General features: G+C 40.8%; 1 protein-coding gene across 1 annotated transcript in view; it reads left to right on the top strand.

Annotated features, from left to right (window-relative positions):
* Positions 1-2,729: 2,729 nt before the first annotated feature.
* The window catches only part of LOC137268213 (sodium/myo-inositol cotransporter-like), a 30,107-nt gene continuing 13,092 nt past the window's right edge, over positions 2,730-19,744 (top strand). Inside the window, exons 1-7 of the mRNA XM_067802753.1 lie at positions 2,730-3,044; positions 10,860-11,028; positions 13,507-13,578; positions 16,596-16,700; positions 17,582-17,641; positions 18,081-18,185; positions 18,960-19,065. Coding sequence (XP_067658854.1) covers positions 10,939-11,028; positions 13,507-13,578; positions 16,596-16,700; positions 17,582-17,641; positions 18,081-18,185; positions 18,960-19,065 — 538 coding nt within the window. The 5' untranslated portion in view covers positions 2,730-3,044; positions 10,860-10,938. The remainder of the gene's footprint in view (positions 3,045-10,859; positions 11,029-13,506; positions 13,579-16,595; positions 16,701-17,581; positions 17,642-18,080; positions 18,186-18,959; positions 19,066-19,744) is intronic.

Raw genomic sequence — 19,744 nt, 5'->3', positions numbered from 1 at the left:
TCAGCCTCCGGTGTTTACATTTCACAACTATTGAGTGAATGAGTTTAGTTTTAGGCCGCACTCAGCAATATTCCAGCTATATGGCGGCGGTCTGTAAATAATCGAGTCTGGACCAGACGATCCAGTGGTTAACAGCATGAACATCGATCTGCGTAATTGGGAACCTATGACATGTGCCAACTAAGTCAACGAACCTGACCACCCGATCCCGTTAGTCACTTCTTACGACAAGAATAGTGGACTTTTATGGCAAGCATGGGTTGCTCACAGCTTTTAAGGTACAATCAACCATGCTCTTTTTATCGGGATTTCAGTGAGCCTCATGTCACCCTTGCTCAGAAAATGATTAATTACGGTTATAACACCCAAGGCCAGAGTTACGCTTTCAGGAAGTGTGATGGTGTGTGAAGCACATTTCCAAAAGCGATGCATCAGTGACAAAAACGACGTCGGATGCAATTCTCTGTTTTGACTTTTACCTTCTCAAATTATTTCACAGGAACACCTCGGTAGATTTAGCATATGTTTATGACGGGTGCCACCTGTGGGGGTAGATACTCTCACCCGTCCGCGGACACCTGTTATCATCACTATTGATTCATAAACGCAAAATATGTCATCCTATCCCTTGGTAACAATCACCGGATTGTCTGGTTCAGACAGCTGTAACGCAGCTCAAAGAGCTACAGCGTCCGTAAACACACGACCAAAATAACATGCAAAGTTAGGAAGAGTCATTAAAGTGAATTTCTGCTTTGTTTCATATGATATATTCACTGCTGGAAAAGCTATTCAACAATTAATTTAGCAATGTAGAATGTGTCAGTATCAAATAATGTTAAACCTGTGGCGACGTGAAGATGACGCATCACAACGTAAGTCTTCAACGTTGTGACAGCGTGAAATTGTTAGCATGGAAATTATTATTTTCCAGGGGGCACTCTACGTGTTCTTGGTTGCCCATACGTTGATTGAGGAAACCCGTCATACCACTTAAGGCACTGTGCTTGTGCTAACGCCGTCTTCACCAAAGTGAAGGCTCAGCAGGGATAATGTTCTTCCTTTAGCACTTCACATAGCATCTGTCAAGATTTTAAATGTGGTCTGCCATCAATCAGCTGGGAGACGCAGGTTTCACCCGACACGCTCCACCCGAACAAAAACCACAAAGAACAACAACAACAAAAACAAAAAATAAAAATAAAATAAAATAAAATAAAAAGATCCCCACCATTTTTCGACCCTAAATACTATTTACACTTAGCACTAGGAAAACCAAGTTCAGTATTTATATGGATTTCTTTAGTGCACTGAGTGGGACGTTCCGGTGGAGGTGAAAGTTAATTACGACTACTCTTGAAAATATACAGCTGTGAAAGTTTAATAATGTGCTTAGAAATAGCATGTGTTACTGTAATCAGTCATCGTATTACTGAAATGCTATGCTCTATAAGCACGTGGTCTTAAATCTGGACCTGTGGCGATAAATCATTAAACATAGCATGGATTCACTGAGCGTTCAGAGAATCTTCCCTATATAAACCTTAGCACTCTGTTGACACTCATTTACATTTCGTCCACCAGTACCAGTGTTACCTGTGAAGATCCCGGTTTGAATTGATCTTCAGTAATCCATGCTTGTCACAAGAGCGGACTAACTGATTCGGTTGGTCAGGCTCGCTGACTTGGTTGACACATGTCATCGGTTCCTACTTGCGCAGCTCGATGCTCATGCTGTTGGTCACTGGATTGTCTGGTCCAGGCGCCATGATTATCAACTGATCATCAGACTCGATTATCAACTGACCGCGGCCATAGGGCTGGTACATTGCTGAGTGCGGATCAAAACTATACTCTAGGTACTGTCCGGCAAGCTCTTTCCTCGAAGATTTAAAGAAGCGTTATGGAATCACAAATGGTAATTCTTAAACCGGAATCGTACAATCGACTCTTTGGTCTTTACCCAGACATTACTTATGACAATGTAAATTAATGCATCGATAATATCTACAGGTAACATGCTTTCTGTTTCTGAGATCTTTTTAAGTCTAAATCACTCTCTTTCTGCAAATTCATGTCAACACATGCGTTTCTTTATTGTCGTGACATGATGACGTGCAACAGAGCATCAGCAATCAGATTAAGAAATGTGCATCTGGATCGACAATTACAGAATATCAGTGTGATTAGCTAAGTGTGAAAAATATTGACAAGAAAAGTAACCATGCTTGTCGTTAGAGGAGACTAACATGTTAAACATAGGTGTGCGAGAAAGGAGGGTGACGGCACAGCACAGGTTAATGAAAGAAATAAAAAATTGTCAGCACTCTCAAACACCCTGCTGTCCCTGTCTCTGTACTCCTCCCTCGTACCGAACAGTGAACTATGTCAATATTTTAATGATAGTTTGTTAAACACATTTTTCTTATGTTTTTAACAAAAATTCTGCAAAAGTCTCTCAGAGTTGGTATGGTGCTTTGTTTATGATCGGTGTTTCACCGAGTATTTTATGTTTATTAGTTTCCGAGTTAGATTGCAATTCATCGGTCCGCTTTTGACCAGAACAGACTATAGCCTGGCTAGCAAAAAGTCGGAGACTGTTTCGCGCACTGAATGAGAGTGAAAAGCGAAGGCAATGGAAGCAGGTTACATAAACCTCACGCCCAAACACAACCAATCGGTCAGTCCATGCACGTGCAACACGTGACAAGTAACCGTTGCTGGTATGCGAAAGTCCTTCACCTACTCCAATTCCCGAACATTGTGGAATATTTTCACTGACGAGGAGATTTTTTGCGATGATTTTTATGCGATAGACGTGCTTGTACTGAGAACAGTACTAAATTAATGTTGTAATGTTACATTTTAATCCAAATGCATCACTGTTCATTTCAACAGCGAGTGTGAGGTGTGGCTTCATACGGGTTTCAGAAATACCCCCCTAAAACAGTTTTCAGTGTGGGGGGATCTGAACACCAGTTTTGATCTAACGGGTGAATGCTGTCACTTCTAGACTACAAACTGGAAGAAACCACGGCAGCCAGGTGGGTAGCTGCCATTATATAAAACCCGGGCTTGCATATGATTGTTTCTAAAAAGATATTGGTCAAATCTTCACTTCTATCTGAAAGGCTTTGCAATCTGTCTGACTTACACGAAAGAACTGGCTTGCTTCGCCCGTGATAGCGACAGGTACCATCTGAAGGTAAGTGAGTGGGGTTAGTTTCACGTCGCACAAGCCAAGCTTTATGGTGGCGGTCTGACACGGATCTTGACGTGTACAAGCTGAAAAAATGCATGGTGTATTAAACGCTTTTTTCAAGGATTGAGAACATTCAAACATCAATGCCACTAGATCATGCTGAAGTGTCGACACAGAATTTTATGGCACACCTCACTGTACCTAAGGTTATGTTACCAACATACCAACATGGCGGCAAGTAGATCGCTTTGCCATTATTTCCCTTGAATTAGCAGTCTTCCTCGTGTATACAATCAAAATTATTTAACACACTGATAAACCTTGATGGTGCAAGTACATTGAAGGCACTGAATTTGCTTATTTATCTCTATGTGTTGAAGAATAAGCATTTTTTAAAAATCACCTTAGGGTGTCGGTAACTCATGATCAAAGTCTCAATGTCGGTTGAGTTACAGACATCCTCGCGAACTAACTGCCGCCATGTCGGGATGATGGTAACGTATTTGCACAGGATCACCTTAGGTACAGTGACACCTGGTGAGGGCGACGATGTATAAATGTTTATCTCGAGCATGCTGACGGACGTTGGTATAGCATAATTCATGCTTATTCCTGCAGCAGCAGAACTGTTCATGAAGTGACATTTTTAAAGATGACCCGTGAAGATCCCGGGATAGAATAGGCCTTCAGCAACACATGCTTGCCATAAAAGGCGACTATGCTTGTCGTAAGAGGCGACTAACGGGATCGGGTGGTCAGCCTCGCTGACTTGGTTGACATAATTATGTCATTGGTTTGGAATTGCGCAGATCGATGCTCATGTTGTTGATCACTGGATTGTCTGGTCCAGACTCGATTATTTACAGACCGCCGCCATATAGATGGAATGTTGCTGAGAGCGGCGTAAAACTACGTATTTTTAAATTTTTAAAGATAGTGAGCGAGTTTAGTTCTTCGCCGCTTATTGCAATATTCCCACAATATCACGGGGTGGGGGTGGGGGTGGGGGTGGGGGTGCTATCTGAAAGGCTTTGCAATCTGTCTGACTTACACGAAAGAACTGGCTTGCTTCGCCCGTGATAGCGACAGGTACCATCCAAAGGTAAGTAAGTGGGGTTAGTTTTACTCCGCACACGCCAAGCTTTATGGCGGCGGTCTGACACGGATCTTGACGTGTCCCAACTGAAAATATGCATGGTATATCAAATCTTCCTCGTGTATACAATCAAAATTATTTAACACACTGATAAACCTTGATGGTGCAAGTACATTGAAGGCACTGAATTTGCTTATTTATCTCTATGTGTTGAAGAATAAGCATTTTTTTTAAATCAACTTAGGGTGTCGGTAACTCATGATCAAAGTCTCAATGTCGGTTGAGTTACAGACATCCTCGCGAACTAACTGCCGCCATGTCGGGATGATGGTAACGTATTAGAATAGGATCACCTTAGGTACAGTGACACCTGGTGAGGGCGACAAAGTATAAATGTTTATCTCGAGCATGTTAACGGACGTTGGTATAGCATAATTCATGCTTATTCCTACAGCAGCAGAATTGTTCATGAAGTGACATTTTTAAAGATGACCCGTGAAGATCCCGGGATAGAATAGGCCTTCAGCAACATGCTTGCCATAAAAGGCGACTGTGCTTGTCGTAAAAGGCAACTAACGGGATCGGGTGTTCAGGCTTTTTAAATAGACTGATTATGAGGTATAAACAGATAAACTTTATGGATAACAAAGTGTTTTATTTGGTTAGTGAGATGTTTCGATAAAGCTTCACGTACCGTTGTCAAGCAACAACGTACCATAAAGTGAAGGGATGTCTATGTGTACTGAATACGAACGAAACATGCTTAACATAATTGACTAATCCGTATGCTGATAAAGCCAGTGATGCAATATCATAAATAATACAGAGAAAGGCTAGATATCAACTCCATGACTTCCGGCAATGCATGGTGGTCGCGTCTTTTAGAAAATTAACTTGTCTTTGCTTGTGTTTGTGACACATGACTTAATATTGTTTCATAAATATTGTCAGACCCGTGAAGGTCCCGGGGTAGAATAGGCCTTCAGCAACCCATGCTTGCCATAAAAGGTGACTATGCTTGTCGTAAGAGGCGACTAACGGGATCGGGTGGTCAGACTAGTTGACTTGGTTGACACATGTCATCGGTTCCCAATTGCGCAGATCGATGCTCATGTTGTTGATCACTGGATTGTCTGGTCCAGACTCGATTATTTACAGACCGTCGCCATATAGCTGGAATGTTGCTAAGTGCGACGTAAAACTAAACTGACTCACTCACTAAATATTGTCATTACCTCGTCGGAAGCGTTCATTCGACACCTGGCTAGCTATTCTCTTTCTAGCTATTTAGCTTTCAACTTTCACTTTTCAAGCCCATTCTTAAAGGGGCACTGATGCTGAGCGAATAACGTTTCTCACCAAGGGTCTAATTACGAATCAATACAGCAAACTGAGAAGAGAGCGCTCCCTCGACCGTGACGGACAAAGGGACTGGGATCCTGTCCACATTAGCAGAATTTCTTCACCCTAAAAAGTCAGGAGGCCTGATGCCCATCATATGCCGTTTTTTAAAAATATCCATGGTATTCATTATCTGATTTTAACAAAATATCCCAGCAGTGTATTTTTTTCTGATGCCTGGATGGTATTGTGACTGATCCAATTTAATCCTGTGTCTGTGTTTTTTACCTCGATATTTAATCATGTCATGTGAAAATATGATGTCTACGTACACGTAGCAAGCCATTTGTTTAATATAAGTCCGAAAGATTACAAAGCTTTTTATCTAGATAGCTTTGAGGGTTGGCCCAGCTGTCATAGCAAACATCATACGTACATTTTGGTACCTACGACCCTGGTTTATTATCTATGATAATAAGGAAAACACACAGTTGATTTATCTGAATTCTTAAACTAATAACAACAACTTTGCCACTGGTAGAGAAATCTGAGACTTTTCTTACATAAACAAAACTGATTATACACATTTACCCAAGTATACATCAAATACCTATATGCATTTCTTATGTAAAAACGAGGTTCCGTTGGTATCCTCAAACAGTTTCGGCCAAGAAGTGTTTTCAGGCTGCATGCGACACAGAGATTACATCTTCCTTGCTGTAACTCGCGTTTGATGGTATAGACCTACACGTGTTATTTGTCATCATTCACTTGATGGTCAGTTAATGAATTTATAACGGGTATAAATAGTGGTAACACCACTAAAATTACTCGACATAGATTCCCATTTGGCGTTTCTCCTGTCTGGAGTAGATACTCAACTTTATAGATTAAGGTCTGTAGTGGCAAATGTATTGCATGTTATGTATTATGTGCGTGTAGGTGATGCAAGAGGGATTATTAGCTGAGTTACAAAAACAAACATCGATTGAAGAACTAACCGATAACACACTGATTGATTAATTACTTCCACAGCGGATTTGTCAAAAAGGCAGTGTTTATGAGCGTAGATTTACGTAATCTATACTGAATACACCCTGTCGTAAAGTACGAGTGTAAAAACAACATCCTTCTTACAAAGAATTAACCGCCACTGCCTTGATCGATTGATTGTTGCTCATTATTGGTTAACTAATGGCGCACATCATATAGTTAGTTGCCACGTGTGCTGTCCTATGTGACCACTGAGATTGTGTATACATGTACTTTTTCACATATTAGTCTGTTGAAAGACACAAGACATAGAGCAGAATTATTTACTAACTGCAGATGAATGGAATATCGTTCTTTTATGTGGATATTGATGAATACATTCTTGAACGAGTCAATAGCCTGACATTGTTGCTATAACTTTCGTCTGTCTTAAATTTAATGCTTGCATTTTGTTTTAAGTTATTTCTTGTAGCATTCAGCTGAATCCGTATTACAGAAAACATGCAGTTGGTCGCGAATAGGGTGTGTGTGAAATGTGATTCACGTTGTTTAGATATTAACATCATTTTAGAAATTCATTGTAAGTATAAGCAGACCGTGTGGGCTTTTTAAAATTAACTTTCAAAATGCATACAAATGTGACAAGGAACTAATTAGGTTTATAAGACAAAATATAAAGACCTACACTGACTTTCTTTATTTTTCAGTCCTAACTGGGTTTTTTTATATCACTGGCAGATGAGTAAACTTCAAGGTGTTTGATTTGTTTTCATAATAACGAAGTAAAACTCACTTACTCTAGGTTCTGCCCATATTCCCTCAATACGGGGGCGGTGAGGTAGCCTAGTAGTTAAACTATTCGCTCGTAACGCAGAAGTCCCGGGTTTGATTCCCCACATGGGTACAATTTCTGAAGCCTAGTCAGATGTCCTTCGCTTTGATATAGTTAGAATATTGCTAAAGCGACGTAAAAAAACACGTACTCATTCACTCGTCTAAGGGCGTGTTCTAATAAGAATGTGTTCATTTATGAGTGATTAACTCTTTAGAAATCTCCTATTGTCAACTGATGCAGGACAAGGTTGCATATATTTCTTCCAGCATCAATAATTCATCATCGTCCTACCAGTACAACTGTGCTAAGTAGGCATTAGTTTGACGTATTCAGAACAGGTGAATCGTGGGCTTGACTATACTATATACGAGGCCTACCTTCTGAGAGACTCCACTCAGCACAGCACTCTTTGAAAGTAAGTAGAAAATGTGTTATCATCATCCATTTTGTCCAAAACCCCTCCCATTTCAGGGCCGCATATTGGCCGCATTTTCCTATTATGGCCACTACATATAACCATCACTGAGATAAACTGAGAGCTCTGAAACCCTTTTCAAATCTAGATACTATTATCTCGAGCGCGACTTTAGACCATGCTGTTTTTCGGGACACAACTGACCGGTTCGATAGCCAGTGGGGCGTGGCTCATGGTCCTGTGCCTAGACTTCAGTTGAGCAACGTTGAGCGCAGAGAGTCCTTGAACTGAGAGCCCTGAAACCCTCTTCAAGTCTAGATACTATAATTTCGAGCGCGATTTTAGACCATGCTGTTTTGCGGGACACAACTGACCGATTCGATAGCCAGTGGAGCGTGGCTCATGGTCCTGTGCCTAGACTTCAGTTGAGCAACGTTGAGCGCAGAGAGTCCTTGAACTGAGAGCCCTGAAACCCTCTTCAAGTCTAGATACTATAATTTCGAGCGCGATTTTAGACCATGCTGTTTTGCGGGACACAACTGACCGGTTCGATAGCCAGTGGAGCGTGGCTCATGGTCCTGTGCCTAGACTTCAGTTGAGCAACGTTGAGCGCAGAGAGTCCTTGAACTGAGAGCCCTGAAACCCTCTTCAAGTCTAGATACTATAATTTCGAGCGCGATTTTAGACCATGCTGTTTTGCGGGACACAACTGACCGGTTCGACAGCCAGTGGAGCGTGGCTCATGGTCCTGTGCCTAGACTTCAGTTGAGCAACGTTGAGCGCAGAGAGTCCTTGAACTGAGAGCCCTGAAACCCTCTTCAAGTCTAGATACTATAATTTCGAGCGCGATTTTAGACCATGCTGTTTTGCGGGACACAACTGACCGATTCGATAGCCAGTGGAGCGTGGCTCATGGTCCTGTGCCTAGACTTCAGTTGAGCAACGTTGAGCGCAGAGAGTCCTTGAACTGAGAGCCCTGAAACCCTCTTCAAGTCTAGATACTATAATTTCGAGCGCGATTTTAGACCATGCTGTTTTGCGGGACACAACTGACCGATTCGATAGCCAGTGGAGCGTGGCTCATGGTCCTGTGCCTAGACTTCAGTTGAGCAACGTTGAGCGCAGAGAGTCCTTGAACTGAGAGCCCTGAAACCCTCTTCAAGTCTAGATACTATAATTTCGAGCGCGATTTTAGACCATGCTGTTTTGCGGGACACAACTGACCGATTCGATAGCCAGTGGAGCGTGGCTCATGGTCCTGTGCCTAGACTTCAGTTGAGCAACGTTGAGCGCAGAGAGTCCTTGAACTGAGAGCCCTGAAACCCTCTTCAAGTCTAGATACTATAATTTCGAGCGCGATTTTAGACCATGCTGTTTTGCGGGACACAACTGACCGGTTCGACAGCCAGTGGAGCGTGGCGCATGGTCCTGTGCAGACAGTCCTTGGGTGGGTCACCATGTTTGACAGCTGGACTCCTGAGGGTTTATAGGACTTCGGTCCTGCCCCACATCGAAGCACGTGTGGTACATGTGGTCTCATCTTAGACAAGCGAGTTTGTTCAAAATTGCCTCTGTTCACCCAGCAGAAAATGGGTACCCGGTCGTAAGACTAATAACGTTTTAGCGCCTCACAGGCAGCTTGGGTTATCGGGGGTAATGATGGGTTAGCGCTTTGAGCGTGCACAAGTGTGTGGAAAAGGCGCGGTACAAATAGCCATTATTGTTTATTATTCGGTGTTTATGTTTGACAGATAATGTATATTGTCAGGATGAAGTGCAAGGTAAGTACCATGTTTTACTGAAATGTTTTATTGAATATAAATGAAATGTCGATTTTAATTGACAGATGGAATGATGAATGTGATAATTTCAATGGTTTTGATGACAGTCAAAAGTTATGTTGTGCAGCCCTAATGAGTGATCTGTTGCTGCTCCAAATTGCCATTTTATTCTTTCTAAGCCTCATTTGTACGCATGAATATTACATTTTAATTGCTTATGTTTATTCATTACGACACACATATCATTTCATGCACAAATATTGTATCTTTGTGTGTTTTATTTTTCAGAATTTTGTCTCCTTGTAGGAGGGGTTCAGCTGTAATAATTATTGCTTTGTTTAACTCTATCCACTTAGAATTGAAGTGAGACGGAAATAAACAATCTGTCTGCCTGTCTGTCTGTCTTTCTGTCTGTCTGTCTGTCTGTCTGCCTCTCTGTCTGTCTGTCTGACAACTTTGTATTCTGTACTTTGGCGAGTTGACAGGAACGGCGCTTACCCGAAGTGGTTACCCATCCGGCTTCAGCGATACGAAATATTCTTTCCCTAATATTGATACACGCACTGTCTACAAGGTTACTATGCATCACATCTGTTCATATGTTACGGATAATTAATCAACATTTCATAGCTAATTTACCGGAAAATATATACAAACATGAATGTTATGAAGCAGTAAGTATGCAGCCGTGCATACCGTTGACGCTAAAAATCCTTTCTGGGTGTAACATGCTTGTTATGTGACTTTGTGAAGGGCAGTACTGAGTAAGTGAGTGAGTGAGTGAGTCAGTGAGTCAGTCAGTCAGTCAGTCAGTCAGTCAAACAATCAGTCAGTCAGTCAAACAATCAGTCAGTCAAACAATCAGTCACTCAAGCAGTCAGTCAAACAGTGAGTCAAGCAGTCAGTCAGTCAAGCAGCTATTCAAGCAGTCAGTCAAACAATCAGTGAGTCAAGCAGTCAGTCAAGCAGTCAGTGTGCGCAGTTTTCCAGCGGGGGTCGCTAGCAAGGGCCTTTACAGTGTACTCATGAGTGGAATCAAACCCGACTTGTCTACGTGACGAGCGAAAGCCTTAAATACACCACTATCCCACCATCAGAGGTACCGTTGTACAAAGCAGCTGCAGAGCTAGCGGTTGCTCTTCAGCACATACACAAAAACACAACACCTGTGACTTACTGCTACGTATTTTTTTCAGCGCCAAGCATCGGGACATCGAGTTGAAGCTTCATGACTGAGCGCTGAACCTAGTTTACAAATTGACTCTAAGTGGGAGAATGGCGACTTTCAACGCCCCCCGCTTAAGTGGAGCTGACATTAGCGTCATCGCCATTTATTTCATCCTTGTCATAGGTGTCGGCCTGTTAGTAAGTACAGCATGTGTAATATATTTATTTTATTTAGTACGGCAATTAATCATAAAAACATCACGCGTATTCCAAGTGAGAGTGCCCCTCTGGCTTATATGTGTCATCAGTGTGAATCATAATAATAGGTACCGAAGCCACCCACTTGTTATCACTGAAATTCCGCTGCATCGAGATAATACAACATAGGGTATATTGATTTTCGAAATTGTTATAATTCCTTTCCGAAAAGGCCTTTTCTTGTAACCTTCTTAGCAATTGTTTTGAATTGTCCATCAAGATCATATTTGTGATCGACAGAGCTCAGTACCAGTTGAAACAACTTCCAATCTCCTCTCGGTCCTATCAATTTAAGCCTGTCGCCATTAGGTCTGTTTTCAGACTCTTACCGATCATTAAACGTATTTTGGGATCCCCCACCATGATATTGCTGGAATCCTGCTGCAAGAGGCATAAAACTAAACTCACTCAAAGTTCTTTAAAAATAATGCAGCGATCTCAGAACTTGTTAAAACCATTCCTATGTATGTTAAATATTAATTCCTTTTTGTGACATGCCCGTTCTTTTTCTGCCACTCCAGCCACATCGTCTTCTTTGTGTGGGATTTGTGTAGACAGACCTCTTCAAATGATGCCAAGTCGATGAACAAGTACACCCTAAATATATCGTGTGCCCCAGTGTCTAATAGCTATTATCAACGAGTGATTTGTTTTCGAGTGAGTGAGTGAGTGAGTTAATATTTAACGTCACATCGGCAATATTGCAGCCATATCGTGACGAGTGATTTGTTTTCAGCAAACGAAGGCGCTTTGTTACCTGCAAATATGATAGTGAATGAGTGAGTGAGTTTAGGTTCACGTCACTTTTAGCAAAATTCCAGCAGTATCACGGCGGTGGGAACCAGAAATGGTTTTCACACAATGTACCCATGTGGAGAATCGAGACCGGGTCTTCGGCGCGATTAGCGAACGCTTTAACCACTGGGCTACACCACCGCCCAAGTTTTACAGTACTTGGGGATATTGTAGTCTTGTGGTTGACGCGTTAGCTTGTGACGTCATATTCTTGATTTTGATTCCCAACATGAGTAGAAATGTGACGTCCAAGTTTCAAACCCAGTTCATGATGCTGCTGTAATATATCTATGCTCACCCGGTCACTTGATGAAATGCATTCTTTTTGAAAGTGTATCTTCTTTGATATGACGTTGAACAATGCATTCCGAAGAACCACCCACTTACAAATTCAAATTGAGAGAACGTACATAATCGTGTATATATTAATAAACATTATTATCCATACAGTGAAACATAACCGAGTACAATGTACATAAAAATCATATGTTGCACACGTGTAATAAACCCTAAAACGAATTTCATTGGTCAGTTTTACGTCCATGACCGCCATGACTACACTGGAATGTGGAACTACTTTTTTTCATCCATAACTTTTTACTACAAATTTACTACGTACGTTTAGTCTCGCTACAACGAGAACAAACCAATGAATGCTATGAAATACAAACGTTAGAAACAAACATTTTTTCACACACCTTGTTTTTTTATATGCAATTTCAAGAAAAGGTGATTATAAATTCGGCTGGATAATGACAAGTGGAGCATACATCACTGGGGACAAACGGATAACAGTGCCCGTAAACATTTGATTCAGAAGTTGCAGGACAATAACGCAAATCACGTTTCTGGACATAAAAATGTACAGAGTGTGAACAATTATTCACGCCTTTCCGATGCACAACACTGGGAAGTGGGAAATCTGTTGTCTTCGACCGGAAATCAGCCTGCCATGCTTCCATGCTCGCTTCGCGCGTCTTCAGACGTTGTCCGAACTAAGTCTACATCTCAGTGCATGTCGTACACAGACACAAAAACCCCTTGTCTCTTGATGTTGTTCACACTATCTTCGCAGGTCCAGTATACTGGGGGAAATTCCACATCAATATTGCCAGGTGTCTTCTATAGCAATGAGTGAAGCCCAGCCCGTTACAAAACATCGCCGTGTTGCTCGCTCTCCTCTCAGTGACTCTTCTGACGACGAATAACATTCGCATTAACAATGTTTCCAGTTATACGATTCTTACAGTTACTTAAGTTGATGAAGATTAAATTCAAAATGTGTTAACTTTGTATTTTTGTCTTAATGCTAGCTAGTAGCTAGTCAATATATCGTGCTCTTTTACTTAGTTGCATTACACAGGAAGTTTACGCCCATAGTGCCGTATCACTGTATTCTTACGCGACCTTGACCTTTACGTCAAGCGACAGCAGCTGATTTCGTTTCACGTGGACGTTGTTGTTTAGAAATAAAAAGTAAGATACAAATGGATAATGAAGAAATTAACACACTCGCGAGTGTATTTATCTATATGTATAGATATATTAAGCAAAACGATTACCAATCAATGTCAAGATGTACACGCATTGAAGTAACGTAATGTATGTTTGTGTCACCTGCAGGCTATGTTCAGAGCGAAAAGAAACACCATCAGCGGCTACTTTCTAGCTGAGAGGTCGATGTGGTTTCTTCCTGTAAGTATGGCATGTCCAGTAAAACTTCGTGTGTGTATATGTATGTATGTATGTATGTATGTATGTATGTATGTATGTGTGTGTGTGTGTGTGTGTGTGTGTATGTATGTATGTGTGTGTGTATATATATATATATATATATATATATATATATATATATATATATATATATATATATATATATATATATATATATATATATATATATATATATGTATATATACTTTTGTGTTATTCACCTCACACATTCAAATCCATTAATACACATTGCTATCATGAAGTCTTGTGTATATGTGATTGTTTGTCCTATTTATAGTGACACACCTGACATCCTCAAGTACTGATGTATGACAGGAAATTGTGAGATAGAAAAGGACACGATTGTAGCGTAAAAGCACATTTTTATGAGTAGTTATTAACGTGTCAGATGTTGCTGTTTATATTATGCATTTAGTGTTCAGTTCTAAAAAGCATATTTTGTAGGGTTTGTTGTCAGGGACACTAACGCCTAGTCTCTGAAATATTAATTCGATACTAGTAGTAGTTTGATAGTTATCAACAACCACATTAAAACTGAAAGTGGCCCCACTTAGATGTGAGATTCAGAACCTCACCGTGTGGAAATCCAGACTTGCTTCATTCCAGATTTTACCATTGCAGGAGGGCTAGGCAAGTGTTCAGAACCTGTCAAACAGTTTAGTTGTTGTAGTGTAGACCTGGCCCCAATTTCTGAAAACAAACTTAAGTTTTTACTCAAATCTCAAAATGAATTTGACAATTTGAAGTTTTACCTCAACTGCATTTTTTACAATAAAAAAGTTCAAACCACTAAAGAAATCTGTCCACCAAACCTCTTAAGGTTTGATACCGATTTCCGTTCATTCTGGAAAAAGCTTGTTCCTGCGTTTTCTCAGATTTAAGCAAAAACTTGAACTCAGTAAAAACACAGACTTAAGTCAAAACTCAGACACTTAAGTTTGTTTCGCGAAATTTGGGCCCGGTGTGTTTCGGATCAGTGTTAGTGGCAGCATCTGCATAATCACATGCAGCAATAAACATGAATTATTATTTAAACATGAAGTAATCATAACGCTTACAGTTACGGTAACTGTATTTATGAAGGACTTGCAACTTATCAATGCAACTCCATTTGGATTTAAAAGCGTGACTTTTCCATTTCATAGTTTGTTGTCCAACGTTATACGTGTATGCACAAGAAGAGCAATGCACCATCATCACCCTCAGCTGGGGAAGATGATCTGAGTATTTTCCTTCATTAAAAATACACGGGTCACAGTATATTTTGCAGAGTTGCGCCCCTTGCACACGTGAGCAGCTCATGATTTGGAAACCACTGCTGGTCTCGACTTATAGCCTGTGTTAGGGGATATAGCAGAATATACGTCATTTTGTTCACCTGATTAAACCTGGCTGACCTCATTTGACCGGATATCAATGACCTTGAACTGAGCTCACCTAAGAATCGTGGTCATGGGTGTCCGCCATTGATCTAGGGGCACAATGACCTGGACTACGTGACCTTGGGAAACCGCATAGCATATCTTTTTCACTTGGCATATAGTATTATTGTTGCGCACATGATGTGATTCATTCCTGTGTGACGTCATCAAATAAAAATCTTACAATACCAATTGAACCAATCGACGAACAGCAAAGGTCGATGTTAATGATTTGATTGCAAGACAATCAACAGAGTGTATAAAGCAAATACTAACCCTTAATTTCAAAATCAAGGCCAAGTCACCTAAGCATTTCAGATACCGTGACCGACATATTCTAAGGAGAAAATCATGTCAAAAGTGACACATTATCAAAACGCATATCTATATACTAGCATATCATTTAACCTTTGTTTGAGAGTAAAATTATTAAGAATATCATTCAGTGAATATCCTCTGCTTTTCATCATTGCATAAAACGAAGTACCCGTGTATTGTGTTGGAAAGATGCACCATTATATGGAGAAATGTGTAGACTGTTCTTTGATAATACTCAGGTATTCTTCCAAAACTATCAAAAATTTCTGTTTCAAATCTTGCATCTTGCACTTCAAATCTCAGCTGATCCTTGCAACAGTTGAAACCTTCTGGAAGCTCTTGCTTAAAATGTAACTCCAAACAAAGGTTGCCTTGTTTAAGGTAATCAAACAGTCCCTTAGAATTTAACTCTAAACGAAGGTTATCTTGTTTTAAGGTAATCGAACTGTCCCTTCATATGGATCTAGGCTCAAGTGTAGATTGATAAAAAACATATTCCTTTTTCAAATCATCTCTGTTCCCTATTCTCTTACCACAGAGGTTACATGTCATATCTTCCTCCGAACCTCTGTTCTAATACTCTGTTTATTTATACTCTGCAGATTTATCTCCCATTTTTCTGTCCAATCAGAACACGTGTTACATCGACTTAGATTCAACTTGACAAATGCAAGCAATGTGGAGAAACAAATATGGCATGACTGAGTTCTGTCTAGAAGAAGCATTTGAGTATCGCGCTCGGGAAGAGGTTGTAGTTTTCACGATGTATCCGGAAATTACCGATCTTGCGAACGATCACTTTTGAAACAAGGTCGCTGATTGCACTACTAAATCTGATTACATCAAATTACGAGTCTTGAACACTCGCACCATCAAAGGGTCGTATTAGCACATAGGTTACGTAGGAAGATGTGACAAGTAACCACTGTAAGAAACTGAAAAGTTTCCTTAACATTCTTAACGCTATTTTTGCCATGGTCAGCTCAGTACAAGGTCATTTAACCCCAGGCGGTTCGTGTATACTGCTATGCTCCCTAGCCCCACCTCCCCCCATCACACCACCACCACAAACACATGCAAACATCAAAATGGGTCTGGGTCAAAGAAAATTTTATGATGACTATAGCAGTTTTCAAACTGAATATTTAAATCGTTTCCCCATTCAGTGGCCTGTTTTCAGCTCCTTGAATATCTGTCTCTAATCTCTGTCTCTGGTGATCACATTTACATCACCTGTAGGTTGGCGCATCTCTGTACGTGAGCAATATAGGAACGGAACATTTCATAGGGCTGGCTGGTTCTGGTGCTGCAAATGGAATCGCTGTTGGCGCGTGGGAGCTCAATGTAAGTGACGACACCATATTCACGATGACCAGAGCTACCATCACACACTCAGTATGATAAAAGTGTTTTCTCTTAAAGCGTCAGCATTGTGCACACCGTGTTGTGCCCGGTGATCGTTCACCGAAGTCTGTTTACCAAACCGTTCGATAAACTTAGAGGTTTGTCGATGGTGAAGTGAGTGAGTTTTAGTTTTATGCCGCACTCGGCAATATTCTAGGGAACCTGACTATCTGATCCCTTTAGTGTTTTTTTAGGACGAGCATGAGTTACTGAAGATCCATTCTAACCCTGATCTTCATGGGTTGGTCTGTCAGGACTACGCACCAGCATAAAGAGTCGTTTTGCCTTTCCTCCGACACTCAAGTGTTGTGTCATTTGATAAGGACATCACAACTTAATGAGGTCGCTATTCCCTGTCGCGGAAGCAGATCTGCTGTAATATTTACACTGGAGTCCCCGTGGTTACTGTTTTCTAACCACACTCCCGATCCACAGAGTGTTCGTAACTTACGACCTGTCGTACCTCTTCATCATAGACTTACGAATGTCGTAGTACTCCTGAAGTTTTCTGGCTCGAGACCCAGAGCAGTTAGAAGAATCCTTTGTATGATAAAGCAACAGATCATCTGACTTTGGATAATACATGTATCAACATTCGCCTTTAAACGTTTAAAGTTCCCCGACAAACCTTGGAGGTTTTTAAAATTTTCATTGCCTCGTATTTAAAATCTGGAGATTCTGTGAGGTAGATTTTCTGTATTAACATGCCTCCAATCAACACTTTTGGTATTGGTGAATGCTTTATTGAAAATAAAGTAGCTTAAATACTAGTTACTAGTCAAGTTTCCCATGCTGTAATGTATGTCGGTTCTTGTCAACAGGCTCTACTGATCCTGCAGATATCTGGATGGATATTCATACCTGTTTACTTATCGTGCGGGGTGAGTAACTGTTTATCTAGAGCTTGCTTGGTTCTTTTTTGTTGTTTCGCAACGCACTCAGGAATGTTTCAGCTCTATGACGGTCGTTTGTAAATACTTGAGTTTGGAGCAGCCAATCCAATGATCAAGATCATGAAAATCGATCTACACAATTGGGATACGATGTCATACGTCAGCGAGTCTGACCACCCAATCCGGTTAGTCGTCTCGTACGACAAGCATGGGTCGCTGAAGACCAGTTCTAAACCAGATCTTCACTAGTCTATTTAGAAATTAGTGGTGTGATAAAGCGTTCAGCTAAATCAAAATTCAGCCACGTTTCCGGCTCTTCTCTTGAGCAAGGGGAATTGAAACCTGTTTCCACTGAGTTGTGTTTTAACTAACTTTCCCATAAATACATTATGGATATCATTCACAATAATTATTCTTGTTTTCACAGACCTACACAATGCCTCAGTATCTCGCCAAGAGATTTGGTGGTAATCGGTTGCGGATCTATTACGCAGTGTTGAGCCTTATTCTCTCCATGCTGACAAAGTGTTCGGTGAGTCGTTGTTTCTGTAACGCCAACAGGACCTGTATGGGACGGTACTTTGCGAGACTTTTGAACTTCCTGGGACAATGTTTCATATCTTATCAAAACATCCCAAAATTAGCCCATTTTATCATTGAGACTGTCAACGGATGTGACCCCCGAGCATAGTTGTACACGTTGTCCTTTCTAGTAAAGTCATATTTGGCGGTCGTGAAATTAGGAATCAGGACTGGTTCTTAAATATACTCTTATCATCGGAAATGTTATACCGGAAGTAAGCGTAAGTTGGCGCACACAAAGGGCGATGGTAACCAGCTTAGTACCGGAAGTAGCGTGTCTTGAGACTTACAAGCCCTATACCCGACAGAGGTGCTGTCACAGGTCCCAGTCGACTGTAAAATCGTGTTTTTATTTACTGCTTACATTCTGATTCTAAATGTATGAGCTTCAACTTTTGTGGATTCTCATCTTCTAGAATTATTGCAACATGCACGGCGTTTCGAGATCGTTTATACAGCATTCACACCAAATTGTCGCCGCATCTACAACTACAAATCCATAAAAAGTCGCTCTTCCAGCTTCTAAATGACACTTAAGAAGTTGAAGACATGAGCTCATAGTGAAATTGCGTACCAGTGTTCCTCATCTGAAGAATATATCAACATGCAAAGTAGCCAAGTCCATCAGGTAGTTGTTTGAATGTATAATGTGATGGTAAACTACTTATTTTAGCCATACCACTGTCGAATTGATGGAATAAATGGATTTATTTGTTGCTTTCAGTCTAATCTTTACACAGGTGCGCTGTTCATCCAACAAGCTCTCAACTGGGATATCTACGTCAGCATCGTGTTGCTGATCGTTGTTACTGCCGTACTCACATTTACAGGTGGTTACTCTCTTTGTATTTCACATGTTTGGGGTGGGGTGGGACGGGGGAGGGTTAAAGTGTTCGCTCATCACCCGGGGTCTATATGTGAACAATGTGTTGAGCCATTTCTGATGTCCACCACTAGATATTGTGGAAATCGACGCCAAACTGCACTCACTGATTCACTAACGTATATTCCACGTGTTTTATTGATTATCAGCATGTTTTCGGTTCATTGAAAACATGTTCACTGTACGCGCAACTTATGTGGATCAGTGTAGCAGTGTCTCTGTATTCCTGACAAATATAACATTTTGGTAAGCCTCAAAGTTGAACTTGTGTTGATGATTTCTCTTATTGTTCCCACACTCGTTGGAATACGATGATGAAACGTTTATGGATCTGTGTAGTTACCCAACTGTCGTTGTCAATGACATTCGTAGATTTATCAAAATAAGTGACCCGTGAGGATCTGGGTTAGAACTGGTCTTCAGTAGCTCATGCTTGTCATAAGAGGCGACTAACAGGATCTGGTGGTCAAATTCGCTGACTTGATTGACACGTCATTGGTTCCGAATTGCGGAGAATGATCTGGTCCAAACTGGATTTTTAGATGGAATGTTGCCGAATATGATAAGAAAAGAAGCCAACAAACAAGTCAACTGAATATAAATACTAAAACTGTTAAAGACAGAGA

Source organism: Haliotis asinina, chromosome 16 (assembly GCF_037392515.1).
Source record: "Haliotis asinina isolate JCU_RB_2024 chromosome 16, JCU_Hal_asi_v2, whole genome shotgun sequence".
NCBI classification, from domain to species: domain Eukaryota; kingdom Metazoa; phylum Mollusca; class Gastropoda; order Lepetellida; family Haliotidae; genus Haliotis; species Haliotis asinina.
This window is presented reverse-complemented; position numbering and strand designations above follow the sequence as displayed.